The sequence below is a fragment of the Canis aureus genome, chromosome 23 (genome assembly GCF_053574225.1).
Source record: "Canis aureus isolate CA01 chromosome 23, VMU_Caureus_v.1.0, whole genome shotgun sequence".
In the NCBI taxonomy this organism is placed as follows: domain Eukaryota; kingdom Metazoa; phylum Chordata; class Mammalia; order Carnivora; family Canidae; genus Canis; species Canis aureus.
In genome coordinates, this window is record NC_135633.1 from 25,607,449 (window position 1) to 25,634,564 (window position 27,116).

A 27,116-nucleotide genomic window follows, 5' to 3' on the forward strand; every position below is an offset into this window, starting at 1 on the left:
CAGATGAATACACTTCCTTTATCGAGGGCGACAAACCAAAACGAAACCCCAAAACCCCAAACATGTAAAAACCCAGGGTGCTAGAAATACAAACTCAATTCATTCAAATTCAAGCTCGTCCAGACCCTGGTCACAAACCCTAGTGAGGTGCATGTGAGCACCAGGTCAGGGAGAGGGAGAAGGAGTGAGGCCAAGAGAAAGGGTGGGAAGGGGGCCCCTATAGGCCCCCTAGGGATCACCCTCACACTGGTATCTTCACCTTCCCAGTGACAGTGAAGACCTACCAGGCCCTAATCTTTTGACCCCCACCCCATCCCTGGCCAGGGCTTTGAACACCAGTCCCAAATGGTTCTGCCCTCCCTTGCTCTGTCCTCATTTGCTCAGGCTTCCAGCCTCACTCTTCTCCTCCTCCACACTCTTCTCTGTGATTAGTAGCAGGTTAGGGTACTGTGTGAGCCGCAGTGAGGCTGGGGGCCCAGGGGAGGCAGGGTGGAGACGGGGTGAAGAGAGGAGAAGAGCTGTCCAAGGATCCCTCTCTTCATGGGATCCCAAACTGTACAACCAGCTCCTCTTTTGCGTCCACTCGGATCTGAGAAAGTGCACTGTAGGCATAAGCAGCTATCCTGGAGACCTGAGAGGGACCAGGGACGAGAGCAACAGAGAGACACAGTGAGAAGAGAGATCCGGAAAGCCGGGGAAGGGGGATCGGGTAGCAAGAGAGGAGGGGGTGGTGGGGGACAGGAAGCCAAAGAAAAAGGTAATGACGGGAAAGACAGAAAAGTACAAAGCAGAGAAAGAGAATAAAGGTAGAGAGGGGAAGATACAAAGTAAGGTGAGAGTGAGTGGGGCATTCGAGCTACCAGGCTCCCTAACTCCACTTCCCTACCGCCTCTGAGACAGAGAGGGTGAGCCCTCTGCCACAGCCCAGCTATAAGGGAAGGGTAGGCGCGGGCGGGCTCAGGGGTGGCTCACCTGCTGCAAATCGGAGAAGGGGATGGGCTCGCTGGCCAGCACTTGGTGGGGCTGGCTGGTGAGAGATGGCAGCGGTGGCAGCTTCTTCCAGTGGGTCAGGCTGCTGCTCAGCACAGCCAAGCGGGTGCTGGCCAAGAGGGAGGACGGCGGGGAGCGGTCAGGCCAGTCTGCTCTGCCCAGCCCAGCCCAGCCCAGGCAAGCTTCAGTCCCTTGGGCCAGAGGAACAGGGTGACAGGCACCTCTGCTCACCACAAACTCACTTCAGGCCCACCTCCCTTGGCCTCCGCACCCTTGAGGGCCACGGGGCAAACAGGGCTGACACGAACATCTGCTGAGGTAGCGGAGAGATCTGTCGTCCATCTCCTGGGCTTCACCCAAACCAGAAGCCTGGCCTGGGGCCCAGGCTCCAAAGCTGGATAAGGGGCAGGGAGGAGCCCAAGGAGCCTGAAGGGGGGACCCAAGCTGGCCAGGTCTCACCTGTACTGCCTTGCCCGATCCATGTACTCATGCTGCTCCATGCCCTGGGAGTCCGCAGCAGACACGTCAATGATGTTGCTTTGGGGAGAGGAGGCAGAGGGAACATGACAGGTGCTTCAAGAGGGACACACGGGATTCACTGCCAAGTGCCAACTCCAGGGCTATCTGACACCACTGGCCCTGCCCGCCCAGTGGAGTAGGACTGGGCCCAGAAGCACCTCTTGCCACTGACTTTGTCCCATCCCCCATGTCCTGGGCCCTTTCCCTCTGTCCATCCTTTAACATGGATAGAGAAGCTCTGCCCAGGCTTGGTCCTGTGGTGCTCACCTGGCTGTTTTAGCAAGGATGGAGGAGAGCAGGGCCTGCTCATCTGTGCGGGTGGGAGGCAGGCTGTGGTAGTTGGGCTCAGCTCCATTGAGGGCTTTGGTAGGGGGACTGCTAGGGTCCAGCAGCAGCTTCCGTTCCTCTCGGTCCTAGGTGAGGTGATAGGAGAGAAGTCAGCCCTGGACCCTTTAGTCCAACCTGCCTTTCCTGGGCTCTTCTCTCAGCCCAGCTCTGACCCTGAAGCACCAAAAAATACCCTAAGTGCCCAAGTGTATGGCATGTCAGCTAAGACTCAGTCCTGCCTGCCCTCAGGAGCTCAGCTGAGTTGGTGGTCTAGAATGAATCAAAGTGGAACCAAGCAGTCCTAGAGGCCCTGAAAAGATGGACACAGGCACAAAGCATATATTCAGTAACAGGTCTAGAGCTTCAGAAAACAGTCCAGCACCTGACAGACAAAGGATACTGGAAGCTGGAAGCCAGAGGAATGAGGTCTAGAAACTGCTGCAGGTCAGGAGCCTAAGAATGGCACTCCTGATCCCCAGGCCAGGCCCTCCCCAGCTAGCTGGCTGCTCCCACGACAGACGCCCTGAGAACCCAGACAGTTCTATTCCTCGTATAATGTCAGGGCAGGAGTCCCAGTCTCTGGGTCACACAGTCCCAAGTGTGCCCCCTTCTTGAGGGCAGGTCCCTTCTACTCACAGGTATTCACTCTCTTCTGATGTCCTCTTTGTATATGACTCCCAGGACTATACTTGGTGCCCCTGGTGAAGCCTGGCCTGACACTGGAGCTGTTCCCTCCCTTGCCAATCCACCACACCTCTGTTATTGTGGTTTTGCTGATTTTCCGTAGTCCGTGTTACTGCTAGCCTATGCTGATAATCAAACCCCCAGAATTAACCTGGGGCCAAACCAGGTCTCCCTGGTCCTTCACAATTCTGTGTATATTTCCCCTCGTTCTTTCAGTCCCTCGTTCTCATCTACCACAATGTCTCCGGGTACCACCCTGCTTTGAGCCCATTAGCAGCAAATCCCTGCTGGCTTTGTGTCAGCTTCAAATTGGATAAGCAGACTTGCTGGTTATCTATCCAAGCCATAAAGGGCAAGGGTGCCCAGGACAAAGCCAAGGACAAGGGGCCTATCCTGCCTAATGCTGACTCACCGACCCTTAGTGCCAGACCACCAGTGCTCCACTCCAGGCCGCTCTCAGTTCCTACCACAGCCCTTCCCGTGGAGGGCTCCTGACTCCACAACCCTCCTTACACAGGGCCACTTCCTCCCGCCCCACCCTAGGCAGGCCCAGCGTTTTCACAACACTCTTCCTCAAGCCCAGGGTGCCCAAGTGTCCCCAGTTCCCCACAACAGGAGACAAAAGCTGTAGGACTCTGCCCTATCCCCTTAAAAACACGGCCCCTCCCCCTTAAAAACACAGGCTAAGTATTAAAGAGCTAGAAAGACAAAAGGCTTGCCACAGACCGAGCTATCTCACAGAAAAGCTAGCTCCATCACGAACCCTGAGTTTGCTTCCTGGGTGTCATCCTTCCCCCAGCCCTACTCGAGACAGATCTGCCTGCAAGACGGAGCATAAGCTTCCCATCGGGTTGCTCAAGAACAAAGTTGTTTTCTGGAGACCTAGACTCCCAGAGGAGGCTGGGCTACTCCCATCAGAGTGGACAAATAACGTCATCCCACCCTCAACAGGCAACTGCAGCAGGGAAGAGGTTTTCCATACCAAGGGCTGTCCCTGAGTCAGTGTCAACCCAGGAGTCAGGGCTTCACTGTCTGCCCTAGACACATAGATGTGGCTTGCCCATGACTAGCCACCTGGTCTACGGGCACAGGTTTGAAAGAGACAGCTTGGTCCAATGTATAAAGCACATGGCTTGGTATCAAGACACCGTGACTATGGCACTATTCGGCTCTCTGTCCTTGGCTAAATCACTTAGTCTCTCTAAACTTTTTCCTTGCCTTTATTTTTTTTTTTTTTCCTTGCCTTTAAATACAGGACCTGTACCTATACGACAAACGTTTGGCAAAAATCAAATGAAAGAACTATAAAAGGCCTTTGAAAAATGTGTAATAGGTTTCTTTTTATTATAATAAAGGAGTAGAGATGAAAGTGGGAGAGGGACTCTGAGATAGTGAATGGTATGGTATAGACCTTTGCCACACGAAGCCTCAAATCACCCAGCACTGATCAAGCACCTCTCTGGGGGGTTAGAAACAGAAGTGAGAGCCTGTCAAGAAGAAGATGAAATTCAGGAAAGCAGCAAGCCTAGTTCTCCCAACTAGAAGCCAATATTCTTTATTAGAAGACACTAATTCTTCTTGACTCTTTCCTTGCAAGAGTCTGTATTATCCTGCGGGGATGATTTCCCACTACCCTTGTTTTCCCAGTAGACGGGAATACTGTCTCCTCTAAGAGACTGAGGTGAACTGAGGAGTAGTAGGCATTAAGTATGCCTAACATGGGATCCCTGGGTGGTGCAGCGGTTTAGCGCCTGCCTTTGGCCCGGGGCCCGATCCTGGAGACCCGGGATCGAATCCCACATCGGGCTCCCGGTGCATGGAGCCTGCTTCTCCCTCTGCCTGTGTCTGCCTCTCTCTCTCTCTGTGATGACTATCATAAATAAATAAATAAATTTTTTAAAAAAAGTATGCCTAACATAAGGCATAGGAAATAAGATGTGTTCATTGAGTGTTTGGAAAATTAATGAGGCCCAGGAGCTACCCATGCCTCTCAAACAAATGACATTTCCTAGCCTTAAGTCCTTAATCCAAAATAGGTTCATGTGAGTGACTGAGGAAAGACCTACTTCGCAAATACTAGTAATATAGTCCATTTCTGTGACCATCTTCCCCACCAGACTCTGAGCTACTTGCAGAAATCTTTCTATCGTCTCTGCGTCTAGAATGTGTTGAAATGCAGAATCCAGGCTTAGAGGCAATCAAAAAGGTGATGGCAAAGAGCTTGAGACTTCATTCTTGGGAAGGTCTCCCCACTCCTAAAAAGAGATAGGCAGGCAGGGCAGGGTTTAAGGTGTGAGAAGTGAGAATGCACCAAGTGGAAGAGGGAGAATGAAAAACTGCACAAGTTTTCCAGCTTAATCTCTTGTGCAAAGGCATCAGATCTACAAATTCCCAGGACAACTACTCGTCTAGCTGAAGGAACCCTCAGGCCCCAGGCAAAAACTGCACGAGGCAGGCAAAACTGTGCTCCCCATCCCATCTCTCTCATTTAATCCAGCCAGAGCAGAAACCCACTTTGTAACTTCCCAACTTCCCACATATCTCGATGTCATTGTCTCTATTAAATTCTTCACTGGTCAATTCAAATGCCACCTACTTCCAGACGCCTTCTCTGACCCCAAATCAGCAGTGACCTTCCTTCTCCAACCCCAGGGGCTGAGAGCAGACACAGATTCCTGATTCATGCAGGACAAACTAATTCTGAGCCTCAGTTTACCCATCCCTAGAATGGATTCACAAAGCCCGCTCCTACAAGCACAGAAAAAGCACAGAAAACTGGTGAGACCATGTTTCCCAGAGACCTAGGCTGAGGATCCTGAAGGCTATAAAGGTTTAAGGGTAGGATAAGATGAAAGGGGTGGGAGCGAGCGGGACAAGCACCTGCCTGCACACCCCAGTGCGGAGACTGTAGAGAAAGCTGGGGCTTTAACAGGGGTAGGAGCCCGGCCGGGCGTCCCCTCTGTAATCTGTCCCCTCCCGGCCGCCGTACTATATGAGCCCCGCAGTCCTGCTCCCGCTCTTCTGCAGGTTTTCTTCTGAGCCCGACGCCCCAGTCTCGCAACCCTCATTCCCGAGCCTCGCCCGCCGCGGCCGCACCTGGTCCGAGTCCTCGTTCTCGCTGCTGTAGCAGCACCCCATGGCCGGGGTCGGGCCGGGCGCTCAGGCCGAGCCGAGGAGGGACGGCGTCCGTCGGGAGCCCTTCCGGTCACATGACCCGTGGCTACAGCCAGCAGGCAGCCACCCTCCTCCTCGCCTATCCCTTCCCAGAGCCGCGCCGCGGCCGCCGCCACCCCGGCTTCCGGCCCCGCCTCCACCGCGTGATCATCGCCAACCAATGGGAAGGCTCGCTTCGCTTGACAAGACTCGAGGCACATGATGCGAGAAAGGGAGGGGCGGATCACATGACTTCAGCCTCTGCCCAGTTTCAGAGATCGAGGCTTCGTCCACCGGCTCTGGGGGCTCTTCTCTGCGGCCGGCCCTCGTGCTATGTGGTTGCGTGGCTGCCAAGCTACCTCTCTGGGCCAGTGAGTGAACTTTTACCAAAAGCTATTATGATTTGGTCTCCTAAATGCCATGCGAGGGGCGATTGGAATTGACGCCCTACGCTTCTAGAGCACACAAGTCTCTGTGTACATTGGATCCAGATGCCTAGCGTCCAGTTGGGGGACACATAGAGTGTGGCACCCAATGGAGTTCTCACCCTGGACTAAGGATCGACAACTTACTGGAAGAAGAGCCCTTACTCCTACACAAACCAAGGCAGAGCAGAGCTCAAACCTGGAAGAGATAGAGGCCACCTCGCCGTCTTTGCCCTTAGGCACGTCTCTTCAATCTTGCTTGGTTTTCTTAAGCAACCATAGTAATCTAACACACAATGCTCTTTTCTTAGAACCATCCTATATTTTCCCTTGGACGCTGAACACAGGTCCACGTCTGTCATTCAAGATCTTGCAGAGCCTCTTACCTGCCTCCCATTCCAGCATCTGAGTCACGGGGGCTGGTGGTGGTGCAGGAATCGGAGTAATGCCTCGCCAGCCAGCCGTAAGAAAGAAAATATTTGCAGTTTCCTGACAGACCCTCTGGACTTTCCACACGAGGCCTTGTACACTGTCTCCCTACTAGGTGTCTCTTCTGTCTTCAAGCCTCACTACAAACAGTAACCTCCTGATTGCCATCTCCAATCCCATTATTTGGGCATCCTCAGCTCCCTGTGCTTAATCCCTATCCCATACGGATTTCTTCATTTATTGAATCAAGTAATTATCTGTAATGTGCCACACAATGTTCTGTCTAGATATACAGAGGTTCACAAAAAAGCCTAAAGTGTATCAGTGGAGTACTGGATTATGTTTTATTCTCCTTTTCTGGATCAGTCTCTTCCTCCAAACTTGGGAGTTCCTGGAGGAAAGGAACAAGATCTGACCCCTCTCTGCTACCCACACCCCGGCATTTGCTTAGACAAAATGTCAATTGAATTTTGAATTGAGTAAATTACAGCCTCCCATTACCTTGGGTCACACCATGTCCCCTGTCCTGGGAGGGGACATACAAGGAGTTAGAGGAGAGGTCACTGAACCCAGTAGCTCTTAATACCCCTCAGATCAAGACCCTGAAATTCTGTAAATTCTTACATGGCTTGAGAAGGGTAAGAGTCAGACCCACCTTGTTCCTGCAGCTAGTAACTTGAACTGCAGGTCTCAGGTGACAGCAGCAGCTTCTGCATCAATAATTGAGAGCAGGTCCAGCCTGCCTCAGGGTTCTCTAGCCCCAAGGACTCCCCCTCCTGTCCTATGCTCTGATCTTCCCCCAGCCGGAGCCTCCAGCCCAGGTAAGCAGGGCTCTTGAGTGTGGGTTCCCAAGCATACCAGTTCAAACTCACTATCACTCACCTACTCACATCCACTTTTACACTCTTGCTTTCAATTTTAGTCCCCACCATCACCAGAGGCCTCACAAGGGGCAGATGTGGAGGAAAGGGAGGATCATCCAGGGTATGCAAGAGGAAAGAGCACTTATCCCCCATCGGGGCCCTGGAAGAAGAGGCTCGAGCTTGGGGGGACAGTGGGTGCTGTATGTGTACACGCTTGTAAAAAGAATTCTGAAAGAGAACAGAAAAGGCAAATGCAGGGGAGGAGGCATGAAAGGACTGGAGAAGAGACAGAGACTCAGGGACTCCTCCCAACCTCAGGAAAGAACAGATGGAGGGGTGGGAAGGAATTGCATCCTAACACCCTATGGAGTGTTTTGATTGCCTTTTACTGAGGCAGCACACAAGGCCCGAAGGGGTTTCTGACTACAAAGTTGTGCTCTTTTGCTCCACATTAATGGGTCAGAGGAGACAAGGCAGAGGGGAGGCTGGGTGGGGGATATCTCAGGGGACTATGGAAAGTGGTCCAGAAGAGGTGACTAAAGAGATGAGGGGAAACGGATGGAAGAAGCACGGTGAAGATAGGACCAAGGGGCAGAAGTGGGAAGAGGTGGTTTGGGGATGGATGCAGAACACAGACTAGCATGAAGTCCTTGAAAGTAAGTACATGGTTTTGGCATTGAACCAATTCAGATTCAAATCCCCATTTTGCTGTGTGACTATGGGCAAAAGACAGCCTTTCTGAGCTATGGTTTGTAAAACATAGGGACAATTAATACAAATGACAAATGGTGGATGTGGGTTTCCCTCCCTGCCTCTTCTCACCTCAGAGCCCTGGTGGGGACCATGTCCCCCGCCATCGCACTGGCCTTCCTGCCACTGGTGGTGACATTGCTGGTGCGGTACCGGCACTACTTCCGACTGCTGGTGCGCATGGTCTTGCTGCGGAGCCTCCGAGACTGCCTGTCAGGGCTACGGGCTGAGGAGCGGGCCTTCAGCTATGTGCTCACCCACGCCCTGCCTGGGGACCCCAGTCATATCCTCACCACCCTGGACCACTGGAGCAGCCACTGCGAGTACCTGGGCCACATGGGGCCTGTCAAAGGTCAGTGTTCCTTACCCTTCTGCTCCAGGCAGCACCCCTAAGATGGTAAGGAAGGTCTGGGACCTACCACTGCCTACTGGGTGCATTGGGCAGGTTCCTGATCCTCTGAGTCTCTCTTTTCTCCTCCACAAATGAGGGGGCTGGGCAAAGCTATTCATTCATCTAACAGTTATTGCCACCACTTTTGTACTAGGCCTGTACTAAGTGCTGGGTTGGAAAAGGAGGCAGAGGCCACACAGATGAATCAACCACAAATGTTGGCCTCAAAGGGGACAGTACAAAGGGGACAACCATCTCAGCATATAACTCATAACTTTGTAATTATCTGTGCTAAGTATTTCTCCCCCAATCACGGAGGCTCCTACATCCCATTCAGAGTAATGCCTGGCTTTGTTGGAGTCCCAGGTCCTGGCACAAGTGATTTTACTTTATTTCAATTTTTATTCTATTATTTTATTTTTATTTTTATTTTTTATTTATTTATTTATTTATTTATGATAGGCAACAGTGAGAGAGAGAGACGCAGAGACACAGGCAGAGGGAGAAGCAGGCTCCATGCACCGGGAGCCCGATGTGGGATTTGATCCCGGGTCTCCAGGATCGCGCCCTGGGCCAAAGGCAGGCGCCAAACCGCTGCGCCACCCAGGGATCCCTATTATTTTATTTTTAGATTTTATTTGAGAGTGTGCACAAGTCAGGGAGAGGGGCAGAAGCAGAGAGGGAAGCAGACTCCTTGCTGAGCGGGGAGTCCAACTTGGGGCTCGATCCTAGGACCCCAAGATCATGACCTGAGCTAAAGGCAGACACTAAACCGACTGAGCTGCCTGGGCACCCAGCACAAGTGCTTTTAGAGTCTGAAGAAATTTTTCCAATTCCAAGGTTAGAAAGATATTCAATGAACAAAATAAGAGGAAATGAAACTGGATGTTCTAGCAACAGTCTCTCAGAAGCCTGTGGCTCTTTCTGTTTGAGCCCTCCTGGAGGAAGCAGACCCTAGAATTGCTTTCAGCTTGGCCAAGTAGATAAGGACAGGGGAGGGGAAGGGCAGAGCCAGCCACATACACTGGTGCAGCATGAAAAAATGAGCCAGCGCTGCCTTGGTTGACTTTGGGCACACTGTTTGGGAGGGCTGTGGTAGAGGCTACAGATGGAAGAATGGAAAAGTTGGATAGGATCAGGTCCAGGAAGGTCCTGAATGTCAGGCTAAGGATCTCAAGTTAAATCTCAAAGGCCTTGAGGATCACAGGAACTAAGGAGCAACAGGGTCAGATTTGTTTGTTGGAAAGATGCCTAATGGCTGGTATGAAGTGAAACTGAAAGAGGGGAAGGGAGAACCAGTGGGGCAGCTAGAGCTGTAGTCCGAGAGGAGACCCCAGCTGGTTGGGGCTGCAGTGAGGCAAGTGGGCATTCGAGATCCTTTTCTATCAGGGACCCCAAATCCATCTCCCATGTCTGCTGTAACAGCCATCTTCCCCTCAGGTCAGATCCTGACGCGACTGGTGGAGGAGAAGACCCCTGCGTGTGTGCTGGAGCTGGGCACCCACTTCGGGTATTCCACACTGCTTCTTGCCCGTGCTCTGCCCCCTGGGGGCCGCCTTCTCACCGTGGAATGGGACCCACGCATGGCAGCAGTGGCTGAAAAACTCATCCGCCTGGCTGGCTTTGACGAGCGCATGGTCAGCACCCACCTCCTTTCCACCCCCAGCCTTGCCCTAGCCAAGCCTCCCCAGTAAAGGAATCCCACCCAGGGGAAAGCAGCAGCTCCATTCCACATAGGGGACTGGGACCTTGGATGATGTGTGAACTCCTGTCCCCCTGTTCCAAGTCATTTGTCATATTTGCTGCTGGATGACAAAGGAGCAGTTAAGAGGAAGGTCTCTGGAGCCTAGCAAACCTGGGTCTGAACCCTTAGTCTAGTCTACCTCTTGTGACCTTTATGACCTAATTTCCTGAATCTCAGCTTCATCACTGCCAGAATGGAAATCACAATACTGATCCTGACCTCTTGGGTCTGTTCTGAAAACAGAGGAAATCTGAGAACACTCATGGGGACTTAGGCCAGGACCTGGCATAAAGTAAGCCAGATCCTGGGGGAGGTGGTCTGGTTTGGGAGACAGTCCCTCCCACCCTCACCTCCAGCTCCTCCCACCCCTACAGGTGGAGCTCATTGTGAGTAGCTCAGAGGAGGTGATCCCATGTCTACGAACCCAGTACCAGCTGAGTCGGGCAGACTTGGTGCTCCTGGCACACCGGCCCCGATGTTACCTGCGAGACCTGCAGCTGCTGGAGGCCCATGCCCTGCTGCCAGCTGGTGCTACTGTGTTGGCTGACCACGTGCTCTTCCCTGGTGCACCTCGCTTCCTGCAGTATGCCAAGAACTGTGGCCGCTACCGCTGTCGCCTCCACCACACTGGCCTCCCAGACTTCCCTGCCATCAAGGATGGCATAGCCCAGCTCACCTATGCAGGGCCTGGCTGAGGTCCAGGCCCAGGGGTACTTACTGCTGCCCCTCCACCCCCATCCAAACAAGGACCTCAGGACATCTCCTCCCCTCTCTGCTTGTGGCCTGACACATGCTGGGCTCAGGGATGGGGAGGCTGTCCTCCCACCTTTGCCCTACTCCAGTTCCACACTGACGAGGCGTCAAGTTAGGTCAGACTGCTTGGTCTCACTGGCCCCTACCTATCCTTCCAGAGAGACCTATGGATTAACAGGCAAGAGTCCTGAGCTCCCAACCCAACTCTATCACTGATTTTCTGGATGACTCCAAGGGAATCCCTGGGCTGCTCTGAGATTTAATCTGCTCTCCTAATACCAAGGAAGCTGTCTGGAAGAGCTCCAGGGGCCCCCCATCTCTGAGACTCAGAAAGCCTGCCCTCCCCAGCCCATGCAGTTCCAGGTGGGATCAGAGGAAACAGAGAAGCTCTGAAGGAATGTATGGATACAAGCTGGGCCAGAGGAAACGGACATGAAGCCTGGGCCCATGGCTAGGGCCACCCTGGCCTTGCTTAGCCCTGGACCACATGGTCAGGTAGGCTTGCCTGAAGTCCCTTGTGTGCCCTCTTCCTAAAGCTCAAGAGAAGATGCTGGATTCCTCTGCACCCCACCAACAAATAGGGAATAGACACGGGGGGAAAAAATCAGTCCTGTGTCTTTATTCAAGAGAGTTAGAAAGAGATTATACCTGGCAACCAAAGGGTGAGGTACTAGGCAGAAAGGTGGGTTGGGCTCAGGCCCTGGGGAATCACGGGCAAACTGATGGCCTGGGAGGAGCCAAGGAGACCAGTTCCTGGCAGCAGCTGAAGAGATACCCAAGGGTGAGCTTTCAGGCACTGGGGCAATCAGCTGGTTCTGCAGAGGATGCAGGGTAAGTTGGGCTGGCCTGGAATTTACCTGAGGCCACCCTGCCTTGTCTACCTAGATCATCCACTGGTCCTGATCCTGTTCGTTGCCTTCCATGTCCACCTGGAGAGAAGGCTGGGTGTGGGTGGGGAGGGGCCTCAGCCACCCAGCCAGCCCCAGTCCCAGATCTTGCCCGTCTGGCACCAGAGTCTCTGTACCTCTTGGCCACCAATTAGTTAGGTCAGGGGCAGGGGCCCTCCCCCACACCTCTACCTACCTCATTGACCTCTCCATCATCTGGTGACTCATTGTAGTCATTCATCTCATCCATGTCCTGCATATCCTCATCATCCTCTGAGTCCTCTTCACTATCCTCGTCGTCATCTTCATCCTCTTCTTCTTCATCATCATAGTGCTGGTGAGACAGGGGAAAGACTATAGGCCCTATAAGAGTGCCTGGACCAGCTCAAGGTCCACTTGGAGCCAGTCTTTGGGGCCAGTGCATGACCCTCCATTCCCCAACCTTTCTCTGCTCCTTTGAGTCTAGCAGGCTGATGCATGTTCTATAGGACCTTAGTGCTGGGTTCAATGGCCACCACTCTACACCCTCTTTATAGCCTCCATCCAGAGCTGAACACCACAACCGCTCTGAGGTCAGAGGCAGGACCTTCAGAAGTAGAGCAGAGCTTTAGTCCACCTGGGCTCCACACAAGCCCTACCTGCTGGAACCACTCACCTCTGAGGCCGGCTTGCCAATAGGTACCAGGTTGTTGTCTTTCTCTGCAATACTCTGGAGCTGTAGCCAAATCAGGTGGAGAGCAGAGTCAGAGCCTGAGCAGGACAGGTCAGGGACATGAGACTGGCCTACTCTGCCCCTAAGAAGTCCCCTCAAGGGTGAAGCTTCCTTCCAGTTGCCAGAAAGAGCCAATCTCTTTGTCTCTTATCATCTGCCACTTACTTATAAACTCGATCCAACTACGTCAACTCTCTTAGGAGGAAACTGTGGCCTCCTAAGATGATGGTGAGGGTAAAGTGAGAGACTATCAGTCTAGAATAAGGCACCTACTAGGACCTCAATAAAGTCAAAATTATTATTTCTTATGTTTCAGAGGAAAGAGCCTTGGCCTCCAATCTGGCTCAGAAGTCTCACGGGCCCACAGTAAGTCAGGGTAATACAAAGATGTGAATCTAGGCCTCCTGCCTCCCAGTTTGATTGTTCCCAGTTCAGGGCAAAAAGCTCCTCCAAGAGGCTCCACCACTGTGCTAGGTCCTTACTCACCCAGGCCTGATGCTGTTGTTCTTGCTGCTGCAGCTCTGTCTCCTCCACACAGGGTCGATCCAGATTAAACCACAATGTCTCAGTCACACGGGGGAAGAGTGAGGGAAACAAGGTGGACATGGCTCCTAGACTGAGGTAAAGGGCCAGGTGAATCCAGCTGTCAGATGTGTTTGGTTTTGGGTTTTATTTGGTTATAGTTTGATTTGGGGATGGGGTGGAGTAGAAGGTAGCAGGGAAATAGCTCTTCTCTGTGGGAATCAAACAGACCTGGGTTTGAGTCCTGGCTCCACCACTTACTAGCTGTTTGACCTTGGCCAAGTCACTTAACCTCTATGAGCCTCAGTTTCCTCATCTGTAAAATGGGGGGAATAATAACAATTATACCACCCTCATACTTATTCTGATAAATTACTTTATGGAGAAGTAAAGTAGTTCAAGGGGAGGCGGGGAGGGGAATGGAAGCCAAATGTAGAGCTATGAATCCAGAATGCAGACTGGCATTACAAAATCAGAGGCAGCAGGGCTCCTCTGGTCCTATCGTTACCTCCTCCAAACACTAAGACCTACTTTTTGCCCCTCTATGATGATCCATACCATACTTACCCAGTGTCAGAAATTTAGGACACTAACCACCTCTCTCATGAACCAGCTAAACTGGGGTGGGGTGCAGCAGGGTTCAGGAAGACATTCTAAAGGCATGAGTAAATGAATGAATAAGTAAATGGAAAGCTGAATGAACTAACGTGAATGGATAATGTAAATTCGGCACGGATTAAAAGCAGCTGAGGGGGACCGGAAAGGTCCCAGAGAATTTGAATTAAAACCTTTCAGCTCACAGGAAAATTGAGGCCCTGCGACAGGCAACGACTGACTCTAGGTCACAAGTGAGCTGGGGCATCATATTCCGCGGGGAAGAAATCGAGGCCAGGCACTAGAGGAGATGAGCAGGAGAAATAGACCGACGTCTACTTCTGCTTTTGCCCTAAACTCATTTAGCCGATCCCGGGCCCGCCGCTGCCCTTCCGTGAACCTCAGCTTCCCGGGCCGTGTCAGCAGCACAACAAGCCACCCTCACTCCCGGCCGGTCGTAGGAGAGGCCAGACCCCGAGGCTCCGAAAGCCCCCTCCTCGCCGCAAAGCCCCCGCCCACTCTTTGCTCATTATGATAATGACCGCGGGGTGGACCAACACGAAGAATGCAGGGGCGGGATTCGAGCAGGCATTTACCCTTATAGGGCTGCTAATCGCGAAAGGAGCGGGGCCTGAATGGGGCCAATTAACTGGGAGGAATGGTGGGTGACAGAAACGGACACCAATGAGGGACGGATCTCGGGCGACTGGGTGGGGCTTAGCCTCGAGGAAGCGGCCAATGAACTGGAGCTCTTTAATGTGGAAAGGAGTCGGAACGTGGAGCCCCTGAGAAGCCGGGTCAGGACCGCGGGGGTCCTCCGGGAGAGGGAGACGAGAAGGGGCAAGGAGACAGAGGCCGCAGCCTGGCTTCCGTACTTACCGCGCCAGGAGGCGGCAGCCGGCGGCGACCCGGAAGCACTTCTCTCTGCCCGAGCGGAAGAACCCACCAGAGCCCGGGAACCACCAACGCATGCGCCTTTGCTCTCCTTTTGTTTCCCGCTCCCGCCCACCCCACCGGATGTGACGTTACACATCTCAGCACGTAGTTGAGGTTGGAAATTTGCATACTCCGTTGGCCCCTCCTTGAGCCTCCGCCCTTCGGCTTCCCCTGCTGCCCGCCCCCCCGCCAACGGCCCCATCGAACCCCGCCCATTCGTCCCTAGCCAGGATCTGCTTGCCAAGCCCTGCTGGAAAATAGCTGGCAGCAGCTACCTGCTTTAGCACTGGAACTCTTTGTCCTGCCGCGCGTCCCAAGAAAATTCGTTTGCTTCTACCCCCAAATCGCGGGGCGATATTATGCCCCTTCTGTCTGTCTTTTCTCACCCTCAGCTTCTTGGTTGGTGCATGTATGTATGACTTCAGCAGAAATAGTTGAGTCGCTACTGTATTCCAGGCTCTGCTAGAAGCTGGGGATGAATCTAGATCACGGTCCCTGCCCCCGTAGACCTCACAGTCCAGGGGAGAAGCCAGGCTCCACAGACCCACAGTGGACTCAGCGGTTTCTTACGACTGCCTGTCCAGCTCTGCATCTGAGTTCATGTACGGGTTTCAGTGACCAGTCAGCCTCAGGACACCACTTTTGGGGAATTCAGTTGCCCTTTCCGGGACTGGTTTAAATACCTTTAGTGGTCAGCCTCGTCATCTCTCCCAGTCCTTTGTTGATGAGTCTGTTCTGGCAACCGCTGAGTCAGCCTCCCCTTCAGAGATCATGCCTTCTGTCAAACGGCAGTTCTTCGAACCCAACCCCCCATTAAGCTCCATCACCCACCAGCCTCTTCTAGAGCTAGCAATCATCCCTGATTCCGCTCCTGACCACTCCAGATGTGTGAGCTTTAACAAGTCCTTTTTCCACCCCGGTCTGGATTCAGTTTCCTCTTCAACCATAAACTTCATAAACTGCGCATCCTTCCTCTTATCCTGGACTGATGGGAGGATTTGGTGAGACTACATGTTTAAGTGGTAGTGTACTGTGTATGTTAACGTGATTGTGTTTCCAAGCAGTTCTGGTAGTCATGAAGCTTTTCATTAAAGAATAAAATTTGGGGCAGCCCCGGGTGGCTCAGCGGTTTGGCGCCGCCTTCAGCCCAGGACCTGGTCCTGGAGACCTAGGATCGAGTCCCAGGATCGAGTCCCACGTCGGGCTCCCTGCATGGAGCCTGCTTCTCCCTCTGCCTGTGTCTCTGCCTCTCTTTCTGTGTCTCTCATGAATAAATAAACAAAATCTTTCTTAAAAGTGAAGAGTAAAATTTGCCTCTTGGAAATGTCCACCTTTTTCATTCATTCATTCTACAAGTACGTACTTAGTGCCTTACTATATGCCTGTCACTAGTCTAAGTAGTGGGTATACAATAGGGAACAAAACAGATGCCCCCCAACAATCTCCATGCAGCTTCCATTCTAATAGGAGAGATAAACAACAAAGAAGATAAACAAAATACAGTTTTAAGATTGGGATTGCAGGATTGCAGTAAATAACCTAGGAGAGGGGCACCTGGGTGGCTCAGTGGTTGAGCATCTGCTCCCAGGAGGGTCCTGGGATCAAGTCTCACATCAGGCTCCCACATCAGGCTCCCTGGGATCAAGTCTCACATCAGGCTCCCTGCAGGGGGCCTGCTTCTCCTTCTGCTTATGTCTCAGGCTCTCTCTGTGTGTCTTTTATGAATAAATTAGCAAAATCCTTAAAAAAAAAAAAACTAGAAAAAAAAACATAAATCAGAGAAGCAGGGAGGGGAGGGGTTTTATTTTAGATAGGGGGGCCAAGGAAAACCTTACTAGGAAGGTGACTTTTGAGCAAAGGTCTAAAGAAAAAGCCGGGGGTGCAGGGGTGGCGAGCACTGTTCTGATATTTAGGGAAGAGCATTTCAGAGAGAGAACAAGTGCAAAGGGTCTAGAATGGCTGAAGCATAGTGTACTACGGTGAGAGCTGCAGATGAGGACGGAGAAGTAGCAGGAGCCAGATAGTACAGCCTTGTGAGTCACAATAATGACTTTAGCTTCTACTCCATGTTGAGAATCCTGTGAAGGGTTTTGAGCAGAGGATCCACACAATCTGATTTACATTTTAACAGAGTTAACTCTGGCTGTTCTATGAAGAATAGATTCAGGAGGGAGAGTGGCAGAAGCAGGGAGACCAACTGGGAGCCTATTACAATAATCCAGAGGTGGGGGATAAAAAGTGGTTGAATGTTGAATATATTTAGAGGGTAGGGACAAGAGAGCTTGCTGACAGATTGGATGCAGAATATCAGAGGAAGAAAGGAGCCAAGATTTTTGAACTGAACAACTGGGAGACCAGCGTTACCATTTCTTGAGATGGGAAAGACAAGGGAGATGTTGTTTTATGTAGGGAACTATCTGGAGCTCATTTTTGGGTGTGTGCAGAGTTTAAAATGCTCATTAGAGTACAGATGGTGAGAGGGCAGGAGGAACAGGGGGCAAGAAGTCTGAGGTCAGGGGAGAGATCTAGACTGCAGATATCAATTTGGGAGTTATCAGCACATAGATGGCATTTAAAGCCATGAGATGATATGAGATCATCAAAGGAATGAGTGTAGATGGAAAATAGTTTCCTTCAACATTCATCATTTAAGGAAACTAGGAGAAGCATCAGATCAGACTGAGGGGGTCCAAAAATATAAGTAGAAACGCAGGCAAGCTGGGTGGTATCCTGTAAGCCGAGTACAGAAGAGGTATGAGGAAGGAGGTGATGCTCCCCTACAGCCTTGTTCTGTACAAATTGATTCTATTGTATCCCTAGCAGACCAGAAATTCTTGAGGGCACAGACTTGAGTGGTTTCTATGTCCCCAGGACTCAGACTGATGTCTCCCTTCTCCTGGATCCCTTACCTGTTCTTCCTGTGGCCTATGTCCCCATGAGTCCTCCTGCTTCTTTTCCTTATAGACTCCCTACCTCCAGCACCCTTTGCCTCCCATGCTTCCTGACAGCTCTGGCCTAATGGAAATCCTCCTGTAACCTAGAGTTTCTTACCAAGGTCCAGCCAGGTTCAACATGCCACAGTGACTGGTTAGCTTGGGGGAGGGAAAAAAGAAATGGGAGAAGTGGAAATATTGTGTGATTTCCTATTTTGGGCTTGGGCAATTCAGTCAATGATGGTGACATTTGTCTTACATTCCTTATCCATCATTTAACCTTGCTGAATGTTTAAGTTGCTTTCATTTCAAGGATAATAAAACTAAGACTGAGAGATTAAGAAATTTGCTTCATATTCCTTCATTTGTTCCACTGTTTGGTCAACATTTATTGAGTGCCAAGCAAATGCCAGACACATGCTAGGTCCTAGGGACAGAAGCAGACATAATCCCTGTCCTAGAGAAAAATACAGTCCAGTGAGGACTAAAACAATTATACACAATTATAGGAGAGGGTAGTAAATGTTAAAAATCAATGTATGTAAAAAAAGAAAAAATAAATAAGTGTATGTTGGGACGCCTGGGTGACTCAGCGGTTTAGTGCCTGCCTTCGGCCTAGGGCATGATCCTGGACTCCCAGGACTGAGTCCCACATCGGTCTCCCTGTGTGGAGCCTGCTTCTCCCTCTGCCTATGTCTCTCCTTCCCTCTCTCTGTGTCTCTCATGAGTAAATAAATTAAAAATCTTAAAAAAAAAAAATCAATGTATGTGGAGACCATATGAGAGCACAGAGGAAGGAGAGATGAATGGGTTCTGGAGAAAAGTTTAGACTTTTGTTCCAGGGAAGCATTAGAGAGGGCCTTGAGGGATGAGTAGGAGTTTACTGGTAGACAAGAGGGAGAAGGCAATGTATAAAGAGGCATGATTACCTTCAAGGACATGGAGTTGAAAGGTGATGATGTGTTTGAAGAACACTGAAAGAACTAGGAATTTGGGGCAGAACTGGGGATAGAGAAAGAAAGATGAGAAAGAATGCTAGGGAGACTCAGATGGGATGGGCTTTGGTAGCTCTGAGATGATGTGGACAGGATGGTAGTCAGGATCCAGAAAGAGTGAGAGCTGAGCGATGTGAATGCAATACCTCCTTGCTACCTGTTCCTGAAATGCACTGAGTACATTCCTGCTCCACAGCCTTTGGGCTTACGATTCCCCCAGCCTGGAACATATCCTTCTGGCAGTGTAAACTGACAGTTGGTTTCTTTTCTCTTATGTAAAGTAAGTGCCTGACTTAAGCTTTAATTACTGAAGCATCCAATGCACAGCTATCTCTAATAAACCAAGAGCCAGGTCACTTCCCCTCCACCAAGGCACTTTTGTTTTTGGGATCTTTGCTGATTTTGATAACTGTACCATTTGGGCCACTTATTTGTTCCCTATCCTCACTTTAAATTATCCCTCTTTTTTTTAGTTTTTTAAGATTTTGTTTATGTATTTATGTATTTATTTATTTATTTGAGTGAGGAGGAAGAGGGAAGTGGGAAGGTAGAGGCCCCTAGGGCCCCCGATATTCATACCAGGACCCTTCCTGTCCTCACTTCGATATTTACTGCCTCGCTCCATGCTCATCCTTCCATCACAGTCATCACTGCTAAGGCTTACAGTGAATGGAAAACCAAGATGAAACCCATCTCCTGCTATATACAAAATCAGCATGGTCCATTGGGTTTATCATTTTCATGACCATAATGACCCAAATGATCCCTCTTCATTTCCATTCCTGAAGAGGTCGCATTTGACCCTGAGTCCAGAGAATTATTTTTACCAGGTGCTCCCCTAATTGGAGGTCAATGCTACTATATTTTATAGGGACGATCAAACCATCCAAAAGGCACTAAAACTCCAAGGAGAAAACTTACATTCTTTCTCTGTCCCTTGAAGATGTAAACACCCAAGGAAGTAATTTAAGATTATTTGTCATGCATAAATACAAATCTCTTTTTTTTTTTTTAAGATTTTATTTATCTATCCATGAGAGACACAGAGAAAGAGGCAGAGACACAGGCAGAGGGAGAAGCAGGCTCCCTGCAGGGAGTCCGATGTGGGATTCAATCCCGGGACTCCAGGATCATGCCCTGAGCCAAAGGCAGCTGCTCAACCGGTGAGCCACCCATGCGCCCACACAAATACAAATCTTAAGAAGTCTTCACAAACATTAGTAAAAAGCTTTAGCCATTGGAGCAGGCAACCTTAACTTGTTCCATCTGTCAATTTGGACTCAACTGTTATTTATAAACTAGTGAGTTTTATATTAATGTACCTGATTCGTGGTGAAAATTTTGAAACAGAAGCTATAGGGTCTCTGTTATCTCTGCATGTTTATAAATGTCGATGGATGTATGATATGTATGTACATGTGGTTTTCTCTCTCTCTCTACCACCAGATGGTATTGCCAAAATTAGTTGGTAAAAGAGCTCTATTTAATTGGCTTAAAAATGAGCACTTTTGAATTAAATATTCCTAAAACTCAGATATACAGAAACTAACCCAAATGTTTTTCAAGTTCTTATGATCTGGGATAACCTTTGGTAAATAAAAGCTAGTTTAGGGACGCCTGGGCTCAGTGGTTGAGCAAATTCATGTTATCTCTAATACACATTTTGTCAGGAAGAAAAGTCTCTTGGGATGATGACTGACTTTGTCTAGTGTCTAATAAAGTTTTTGAGTAATCTAAACATAGTTGTTGGGAGCAAGTAATGTAGATAGAGGTAAGTGGGATAAGAGATTTTAGAGGCACCTGGGTGGCTCAGTTGTTGAGCATCTGCCTTTGGCTCAGATGGTGGGTCCTGGGATTAAGTCCTGCATCAGGCTTACCATAGGGAGCCTGCTTCTCCCTCTGCCTATGTCTCTGCCTCTCTCTGTGTCTCTCATGAATAAATAAACAAAATATTTTAAATTTTTTTTTTTTTTTTTTTTATTTATGATAGTCACAGAGAGAGAGAGAGAGAGAGGCAGAGACACAGGCAGAGGGAGAAGCAGGCTCCATGCATCGGGCTCGGGAGCCCGACGTGGGATTCAATCCTGGGTCTCCAGGATCGCGCCCTGGGCCAAAGGCAGGCGCCAAACCGCTGCGCCACCCAGGGATCCCTAAACAAAATATTTTAAAAGAGAAAGAGAGAGATTTTAGGTGAACTGAGATCACTAGCCTGTTTTCATGGATAGACCTTTCAAGTTGAGGACAATGGCTATGGACTGGATTTCAGACTATTGTCTGTATAATCACTACATTTGCAACTATAATCCTATTTAGATGTGCGTATTCTGGGTTACAAAGTGCCCTACCCCTGACTTTTAACAGATTGGCTACCCTGCCAGTTAATCTCCTTACCATTGGGTCTGATACCTCAGAATCACAGGGTAGATTATAGTGTAAACCTTGAGATCCAGTTGTTCTTTCTTGCAACCCAAATGCCTGACTTAAGTTTGATTACTGACACATCTGCTTCAAGGACAGCCACTTCCTTTTTTTTTTTTTTTTTTTTTAAGATATTTTATTTATTTATTCATGAGAGACACAGAGAGAAAAAGGCAGAGGAAGAAGCAGGCTCCATGCAGGGAGCCCAATGTGGGACTCGACCCTGGGTCTCCAGGATCACGCCCGGGGCCAAAGGCGGGGCCAAAGGCGGTGCTAAACCTCTGAGCCACCCAGGGATCCCCAAGGACAACCACTTCCAATAAACACTTTGCCAACACCACGGGCTAGATAAAGAGCCAGGCTACTTCCACCTCCAACTGAGGCTCTTTTGTTTTAAATATCTTGGCTGATTTCCATTGGACCATTAGGGTCACTTGTTTTGTCTCTTTTTGCACTTTGATTCCCACTCTTATTTTGTTGTTGTTTTTTACCTTAAATTGGCTCTGCACCCAACATGGGGCTTGAACTCCACCAGCCTACAAACCTGAGATTAAGAGTCACATGCTCTGCTAACTGAGCCAACCAGGCACCCCCCTGCTCTTATGTTTAAAATTCACCAATACAGAGGGAGCCTGTACTCACACTCTCTCTCTCTCTCTCAAAAAAATAAAACCTAAACCAACAAATAAATAGAAGGGGTGCCTGGGTGGCCCAGTTAGTTAAGCATCTACCTTCAGCTCTGGTCATGATTTCAGGATCTTGGAATGGAGCCCCCACATCAGGCTCCCTAATCAGTAGAGAGCCTGCTTCTCCCTCTCCCTCTGCCTCTGTCCCTGCTCATGCCCTCTCTCTCTCTCAAATAAATAAAGTCTTAAAATAAATGAATAAGTAAATACAAGAGTGAGCCCGTGAAACCCTAGGCGCCCACCCTTGACCCCAATAAAAGCAGAACCCCAGGCCCATGTGCGGTCTATGCCGGTGGAGACCTTGCTGTGTAATTTCCAGGTTCTGTAAGTAATAAATCTTTATTTTTTTCAAAGCTTCCTGAACGTTATTGCTGAAAGGCATCTTACATTCATAATATGAACCACAAGGGCCAGGCCAGTCCAACCACAACATTGCTTATTGATAGGCTGAGACCTGTAAGTATAAAACACCCCTCCATATCCATGGGGATCCTTTCCTTACTTCACTGTGGCCTCTGCCCAAATATCACCTTGTAGATCTTTCCTATACAAAATAGCCCCTCTTCTGGGTGGCTGGGTGGCTCAGTCAGCTAAGCATCTGACTTCGATTCAGGTCATGATCCCGGGAGTCCTGGGATCAAGCACCACATCGGGCTCCCTGCTCAGAGTGGAGTCTGCTTCTTCCTCTGCCTCTGCCCCTCCCCCTGCTCATGCTCTCTTTCTCTCAAATAAATAAATAAAATCTTAAAAAATAAAAATAAAAATAATAAATAAAATAAAAATAAATAAATAAATAAATAAATAAATAAAATCTTAAAAAAAAAGTCCCTCCTCTATCTTTCTATTCCCTTACCCTACTTTATTTCTCCAGAGGAGATCCTTCCAGGGGATCATGATCTGAACTAAAGGCAGACACTTAACTGAATGAGCCCCCAGGTGCCCCTCTCCATTTATTTTCTCTTATTTCCCTTCCCTCCCTGGAATGTCAGCCTCCATGAGAGCAGGGACTTCGTCTGGTTCACTGCTGTAGCCCAAGCACCTACAACAGCTTAGCACATAGTAGGCACGCAGTGGATCTCAAACTGATTAATTGACAGCATCCCCACTTCCATCCTGCTGGTCCAAGGAGCCATCATTCCAGGCCTGGACTCCTGAGGCCTACCTGATCCACCTGCCCTGTCCACATGCAATCCATCTGCACACACCAGCTGGATCTTTCAAAATCGCCCAATGAATCATGTCACTTCCAGATTAAAACTCGTCAATGATCAAATAACTTGATCATCCCCTGCAGTGATGAGGAATTCTGTGAAATACTTTGTTAATTCTGTAGATGTAACTGTTACATGGCTGTATTAAGGTGATAAGCCAAATTGTTTCTCAGAGCCTGAAAAAAAGATGACACTGACTCTCACGGTGTTAGCAGTTAGCTATCGCTGCACCATCCCCTGGCTTTGTGGTTTACTGTTCCAGGCAGGATTGGATGTTAAAATAAGTGAAGGACAGGGTGATGAGGATGTGTGCATAGTGTCCAAGCATCTTCCCACAAAATGCTGATTACTCACGAAGGGAAAACTAATACCTATATGGAGAGAAACCACCTTAACCAAATGATTGCTAGCAGTAAGACATTGTGCACATCATATATCCCTTGATATGATACACTCTGAAAGGGCCATAACTTCCCTGATTTTCTGGCCAAAATGTACTTTGGTTATGTAAGATGTCAACATTTGGGGAACATGGATGAAAAGTATATGGGAACTCTCTTCACTACTCTTGCAACTTTTCTAGAACTCAAAGATTATGCCAAAATTCAAAGTTAAAAAAATCAAATAGACACAGTGGTTTAATAGCTATCTTGTTATATTTCATGATTTTATGAGTCTGGAGTTTGGGCAAGACTCAGCTGGATACTCTTTTTGCTCCATGTGGCAATGACTAGGGTTACTTGGTAGTGTTGAGCTTATGTCTGGGATGCTCCTGAACATCCAAGATGGTTTTACTCACGTGGTTGGCCCTTGGGCAGGGTTTGCTGGAAGGCTGGCCTCAGCTAGGCCCCCTCTTCTCCATGTATCCCATGGGCTTCTTGACATGGCAGTCAGTCCTCTCACATGGTGGCTCAGGGGCCTAAGAGCCAATATTCTAAGAAACAGGAAGTAGAAGCTGCTAGTCCTTGTCTTGGTCAGTTTGGGCTGCTATAACAGAATACCATAGAGACAGGGGGTTTAAATAACAAAAGTTTATTCCTCACAGTTCTGAAGCCTGAAAGTCCAAGATCAGGGTATGGGCATGGTAAGTTCTGGTGACACCCTCCCCGCTCCCCACACCCCCCACCCCCTTCCAAGTTGCAGACTGCCCATTCCTTGTATCTTGATATGGTGGAGAGCAGAGAGGGGAAGCAAGCTCTCTCGTGACATTTTAAAAAATTTTTTTTAAAGATTTAATTTATTCATGAGAGACACAGAAAGAAAGGTACAGGCATAGGCAGAAGGAGAAACATCTCATGATCTTTATAAGAGCACTAATTCCAACTCTAATCATTTCTCAAAGGCCCCACCTTCTAATACCATCATACAGTAGGGGGCAGGTAAGAGTTCAACATACAGATGTTGGAAAGACACATTCAGTCCATAATCATCCCTTAAGGTCTGGAGCTAGAAATTGTCAAAGGATCAGTTTTACCAAACTCTATTGGTCGGAGCAGTCACAGAACCTGTTGAGCACAAACAGGCTCTGTGACCGCTCACCTCAAGGGGAGGTGACATAGACTTCACTTCACAACAGTCAAAGACTGTTCCCTTCTCTAACCCCCACATAGGAAAGGGCTTTTTCCCCTCAACTGCACAGAATGAGATTAATTATAAGCCTTGGGTCTGGGCATGCTCTCAGCATTGCTCCAGGCATGACTGCCTTTATAGATTTATTTGTGTCTTTCCTTAGCTTTTTTCAAAAAAGCAATGGAAACCTTGTGTTTTTCTTTTTTACATCATTTATGATTTGTATACCTGCTTAATCACATGGCTAGGAAGAACTTCTAATGAAAAATCTAAGCTTATCTCTGGTTGAAATGGTGTCACATGATACTCTTATTTCTAAAATATTATATTTCCTTTATTTGCATTCATTGGCAAAACTTAGCAGAAGTGGAAAAAGAATTTTACAGACTAAGAGATTTCTGGGGAGAGAAGCTCTGAAGGCTATTCTCAAAAGTCAACGTAGCATGTGGTTTCCCAGCTAAATTTCTTAGAGGTAAGGCAAGAAAATGAGACCATGTATCTGGAGATAGCATTACAGTGAAAAAATCATGGGCTTTGCAGTTAAATCAGCTTGGGTTAAATCCTGACTCCTCTGCTTTTTAGCTATTTGGGAATTCACCTAACTCCCAAGGCCTCAGTTTCCTCATGAGTATGTTGGAAATAATAATGTCATTAGTGCAGTGAGTCGTGAGAGTTATAAGACACAACAAAGTAAAGCATCCATTATTCTACTTGGCGTAGAGAGGTTCTCAGTATGTGAGGACTAGTGTGATTATGTAATAAGTGTTTAGTAGGCTACAAAAGACTTTCATTTACACTTCCAAACTACTCCTAAAGAAGGAAAACAGATACATATCCCAATGTAGGGAACGAAGGTATTAAGACCAGCAACACGATGAAGATCACAGGCTGGTTCAACAGGAGGAGGGCAGAGCACTGCTGACTGGGGTCTGGTTCTCAGTGGTGATGGATTTCCAGCAGGCAGAGGGGGCTAGGTGAGCACCTCATAACCACACCCTGACCTTGTCACCTTATGTGTACCTGCGGCAGGACTGTGCTGAGAACAGACTGAAACCACAGACCGTGCCCCAGGAGAGGCATTCTACTAGTCAAATAAGTGATGACAGGATTTGGAGGTTTTCCCAAAATCATAATGGGAAGACATCAATATACATTATTAAAAAAACAGGAACAATACCATCTGTCTGCCTAGGCTAACAGCAACTTTACTGTCTGCAATAATGTTTGAGAAACAGACTAAGGATCAAGCAATTTAACTTGAAAAAAATGAACTTTTCTTCCTTCACTTTTTTTTTAAGATTTTATTTTTAAGTAATCTCTCTACACTCAACGTAGGGCTCAAATTTAAACCCCTAAGATAAAAATAAAATAAAATAAAAATAAAAAAAAATAAACCCCTAAGATCAAGAGTTGCACACTCCTCGGACAGAGCCAGCCAGGTACCTACTTTCTTAACTTGTTTATAATGGTTAATGAAAGGGTTCTTGCTATAGAGAGCATTTTCATCTATTTCAGACTATACAAAGCATAAAGAAGTAACTTGAAAGTTACATTATCAGATGTGCTATCAAATATGTAAATGTGGATGACTTGGCTTTATGAAGTTTTTGTATAATGAAACTATCCCCAAAAAGGCAAAGTGTAGGGATCCCTGGGTGGTGCAGCGGTTTGGCGCCTGCCTTTGGCCCAGGGCGTGATCCTGGAGACCCGGGATCGAATTCCACGTCGGGCTCCCGGTGCATGGAGCCTGCTTCTCCCTCTGCCTATGTCTCTGCCTCTCTCTCTCTCTCTCTCTCTCTGTATGACTATCATAAATAAATAAAAATTTAAAAAATAAAAAAAAAAATAAAAAAAAAAGGCAAAGTGTAGAACAGTATGCTATCATTTGTATATACAAATGGAATATACAGTTGACCTTGAACAATGCAGGTTAGAGGTTAGTTACTTCTGACTCCCCAAAACCCTAACTTCTAATAGTCAACTGTTGACTGGAAGCCTTATCAGTAACATAAACAGTAGATCAACACACATTTTGTACATTATGTGTATTATACACTATATTTTTTTGGAAACTTTTTTTTAAAGATTTATTTATTTATTTACTTATTTATTTATTTATGATAGAGAGAGAGAGAGAGAGAGGCAGAGACACAGGAGGAGGGAGAAGCAGGCTCCATGCCGGGAGCCCGACGTGGGACTCGATCCTGGAACCCCAGGATCGCGCCCTGGGCCAAAGGCAGGCGCCAAACCGCCGAGCCACCCAGGGCCCCCCCTGTAAACCTTTATTTATTTATGTTAGAAAGAGAGAGTGAGCAGGGAAGGGCACAGAAGGAGGGAGAGATGCAGACTCCCTGCTGAGCACAGAACCCAGCAATGCTGATGTGAGGATCCATCCCAACACCCTGAGATTACGACCTGAGCCAAAACTGAGAGTTGGATGCTCAACTGACTGAGCCACCCAGGTGTCCCTATATACTGTATTCTTTCTTTTTTAGGGTGATTTTTTTTTTTAAGATTTTCTTTATTTTAGACAGAGACAGAGAGCGCACACAATCAGGGGGAGCTGCAGGGGGAGAGGGAGAAGCAGACTCCTCGCTGAGCGGGGAGCCAGACCTGAGCCCAAGC

The 27,116-nt window shown here is 48.7% G+C and overlaps 4 protein-coding genes across 16 annotated transcripts in view; 2 read left to right on the top strand and 2 right to left on the bottom strand.

Annotated features, from left to right (window-relative positions):
• LAMTOR1 (late endosomal/lysosomal adaptor, MAPK and MTOR activator 1) lies at positions 1 to 5,802 on the bottom strand. Its single transcript, XM_077866875.1, has 5 exons — positions 5,617 to 5,802; positions 1,777 to 1,922; positions 1,450 to 1,527; positions 973 to 1,099; positions 1 to 631 (listed from the first exon to the last, which is right to left on the bottom strand). The coding sequence occupies exons 1-5, from the start codon at positions 5,656 to 5,658 to the stop codon at positions 539 to 541; spliced, it is 486 nt and encodes a 161-aa protein (XP_077723001.1). The 5' UTR covers positions 5,659 to 5,802; the 3' UTR covers positions 1 to 538.
• LOC144294832 (transmembrane O-methyltransferase) lies at positions 5,604 to 14,142 on the top strand. Of its 3 annotated transcripts, none has more exons than XM_077866843.1 (4): positions 5,604 to 6,776; positions 8,218 to 8,492; positions 9,972 to 10,168; positions 10,650 to 14,142. In XM_077866843.1, the coding sequence occupies exons 2-4, from the start codon at positions 8,234 to 8,236 to the stop codon at positions 10,968 to 10,970; spliced, it is 777 nt and encodes a 258-aa protein (XP_077722969.1). In that variant the 5' UTR covers positions 5,604 to 6,776; positions 8,218 to 8,233; the 3' UTR covers positions 10,971 to 14,142. The 3 variants fall into 3 exon arrangements, with proteins under 3 accessions (XP_077722969.1, XP_077722966.1, XP_077722968.1); XM_077866840.1 differs by having other exon boundaries at positions 5,604 to 6,044; XM_077866842.1 differs by having other exon boundaries at positions 5,606 to 7,348.
• ANAPC15 (anaphase promoting complex subunit 15) lies at positions 11,626 to 15,505 on the bottom strand. 11 transcript variants are annotated; one of them, XM_077866855.1, is made up of 6 exons: positions 14,623 to 14,736; positions 13,381 to 13,465; positions 13,114 to 13,238; positions 12,571 to 12,630; positions 12,112 to 12,249; positions 11,626 to 11,969 (listed from the first exon to the last, which is right to left on the bottom strand). In XM_077866855.1, the coding sequence occupies exons 3-6, from the start codon at positions 13,231 to 13,233 to the stop codon at positions 11,910 to 11,912; spliced, it is 378 nt and encodes a 125-aa protein (XP_077722981.1). In that variant the 5' UTR covers positions 13,234 to 13,238; positions 13,381 to 13,465; positions 14,623 to 14,736; the 3' UTR covers positions 11,626 to 11,909. The 11 variants fall into 11 exon arrangements, with proteins under 11 accessions (XP_077722981.1, XP_077722982.1, XP_077722978.1 ...); XM_077866856.1 differs by having other exon boundaries at positions 13,114 to 13,243; positions 13,411 to 13,465; positions 14,623 to 14,735; XM_077866852.1 differs by having other exon boundaries at positions 13,114 to 13,243; positions 14,623 to 14,735.
• LOC144294830 (folate receptor gamma-like) overlaps positions 14,922 to 27,116 on the top strand; it is a 21,307-nt gene continuing 9,112 nt past the window's right edge. Inside the window, exons 1-2 of the mRNA XM_077866835.1 lie at positions 14,922 to 15,680; positions 22,066 to 22,167. Coding sequence (XP_077722961.1) covers positions 22,108 to 22,167 — 60 coding nt within the window. The 5' untranslated portion in view covers positions 14,922 to 15,680; positions 22,066 to 22,107. The remainder of the gene's footprint in view (positions 15,681 to 22,065; positions 22,168 to 27,116) is intronic.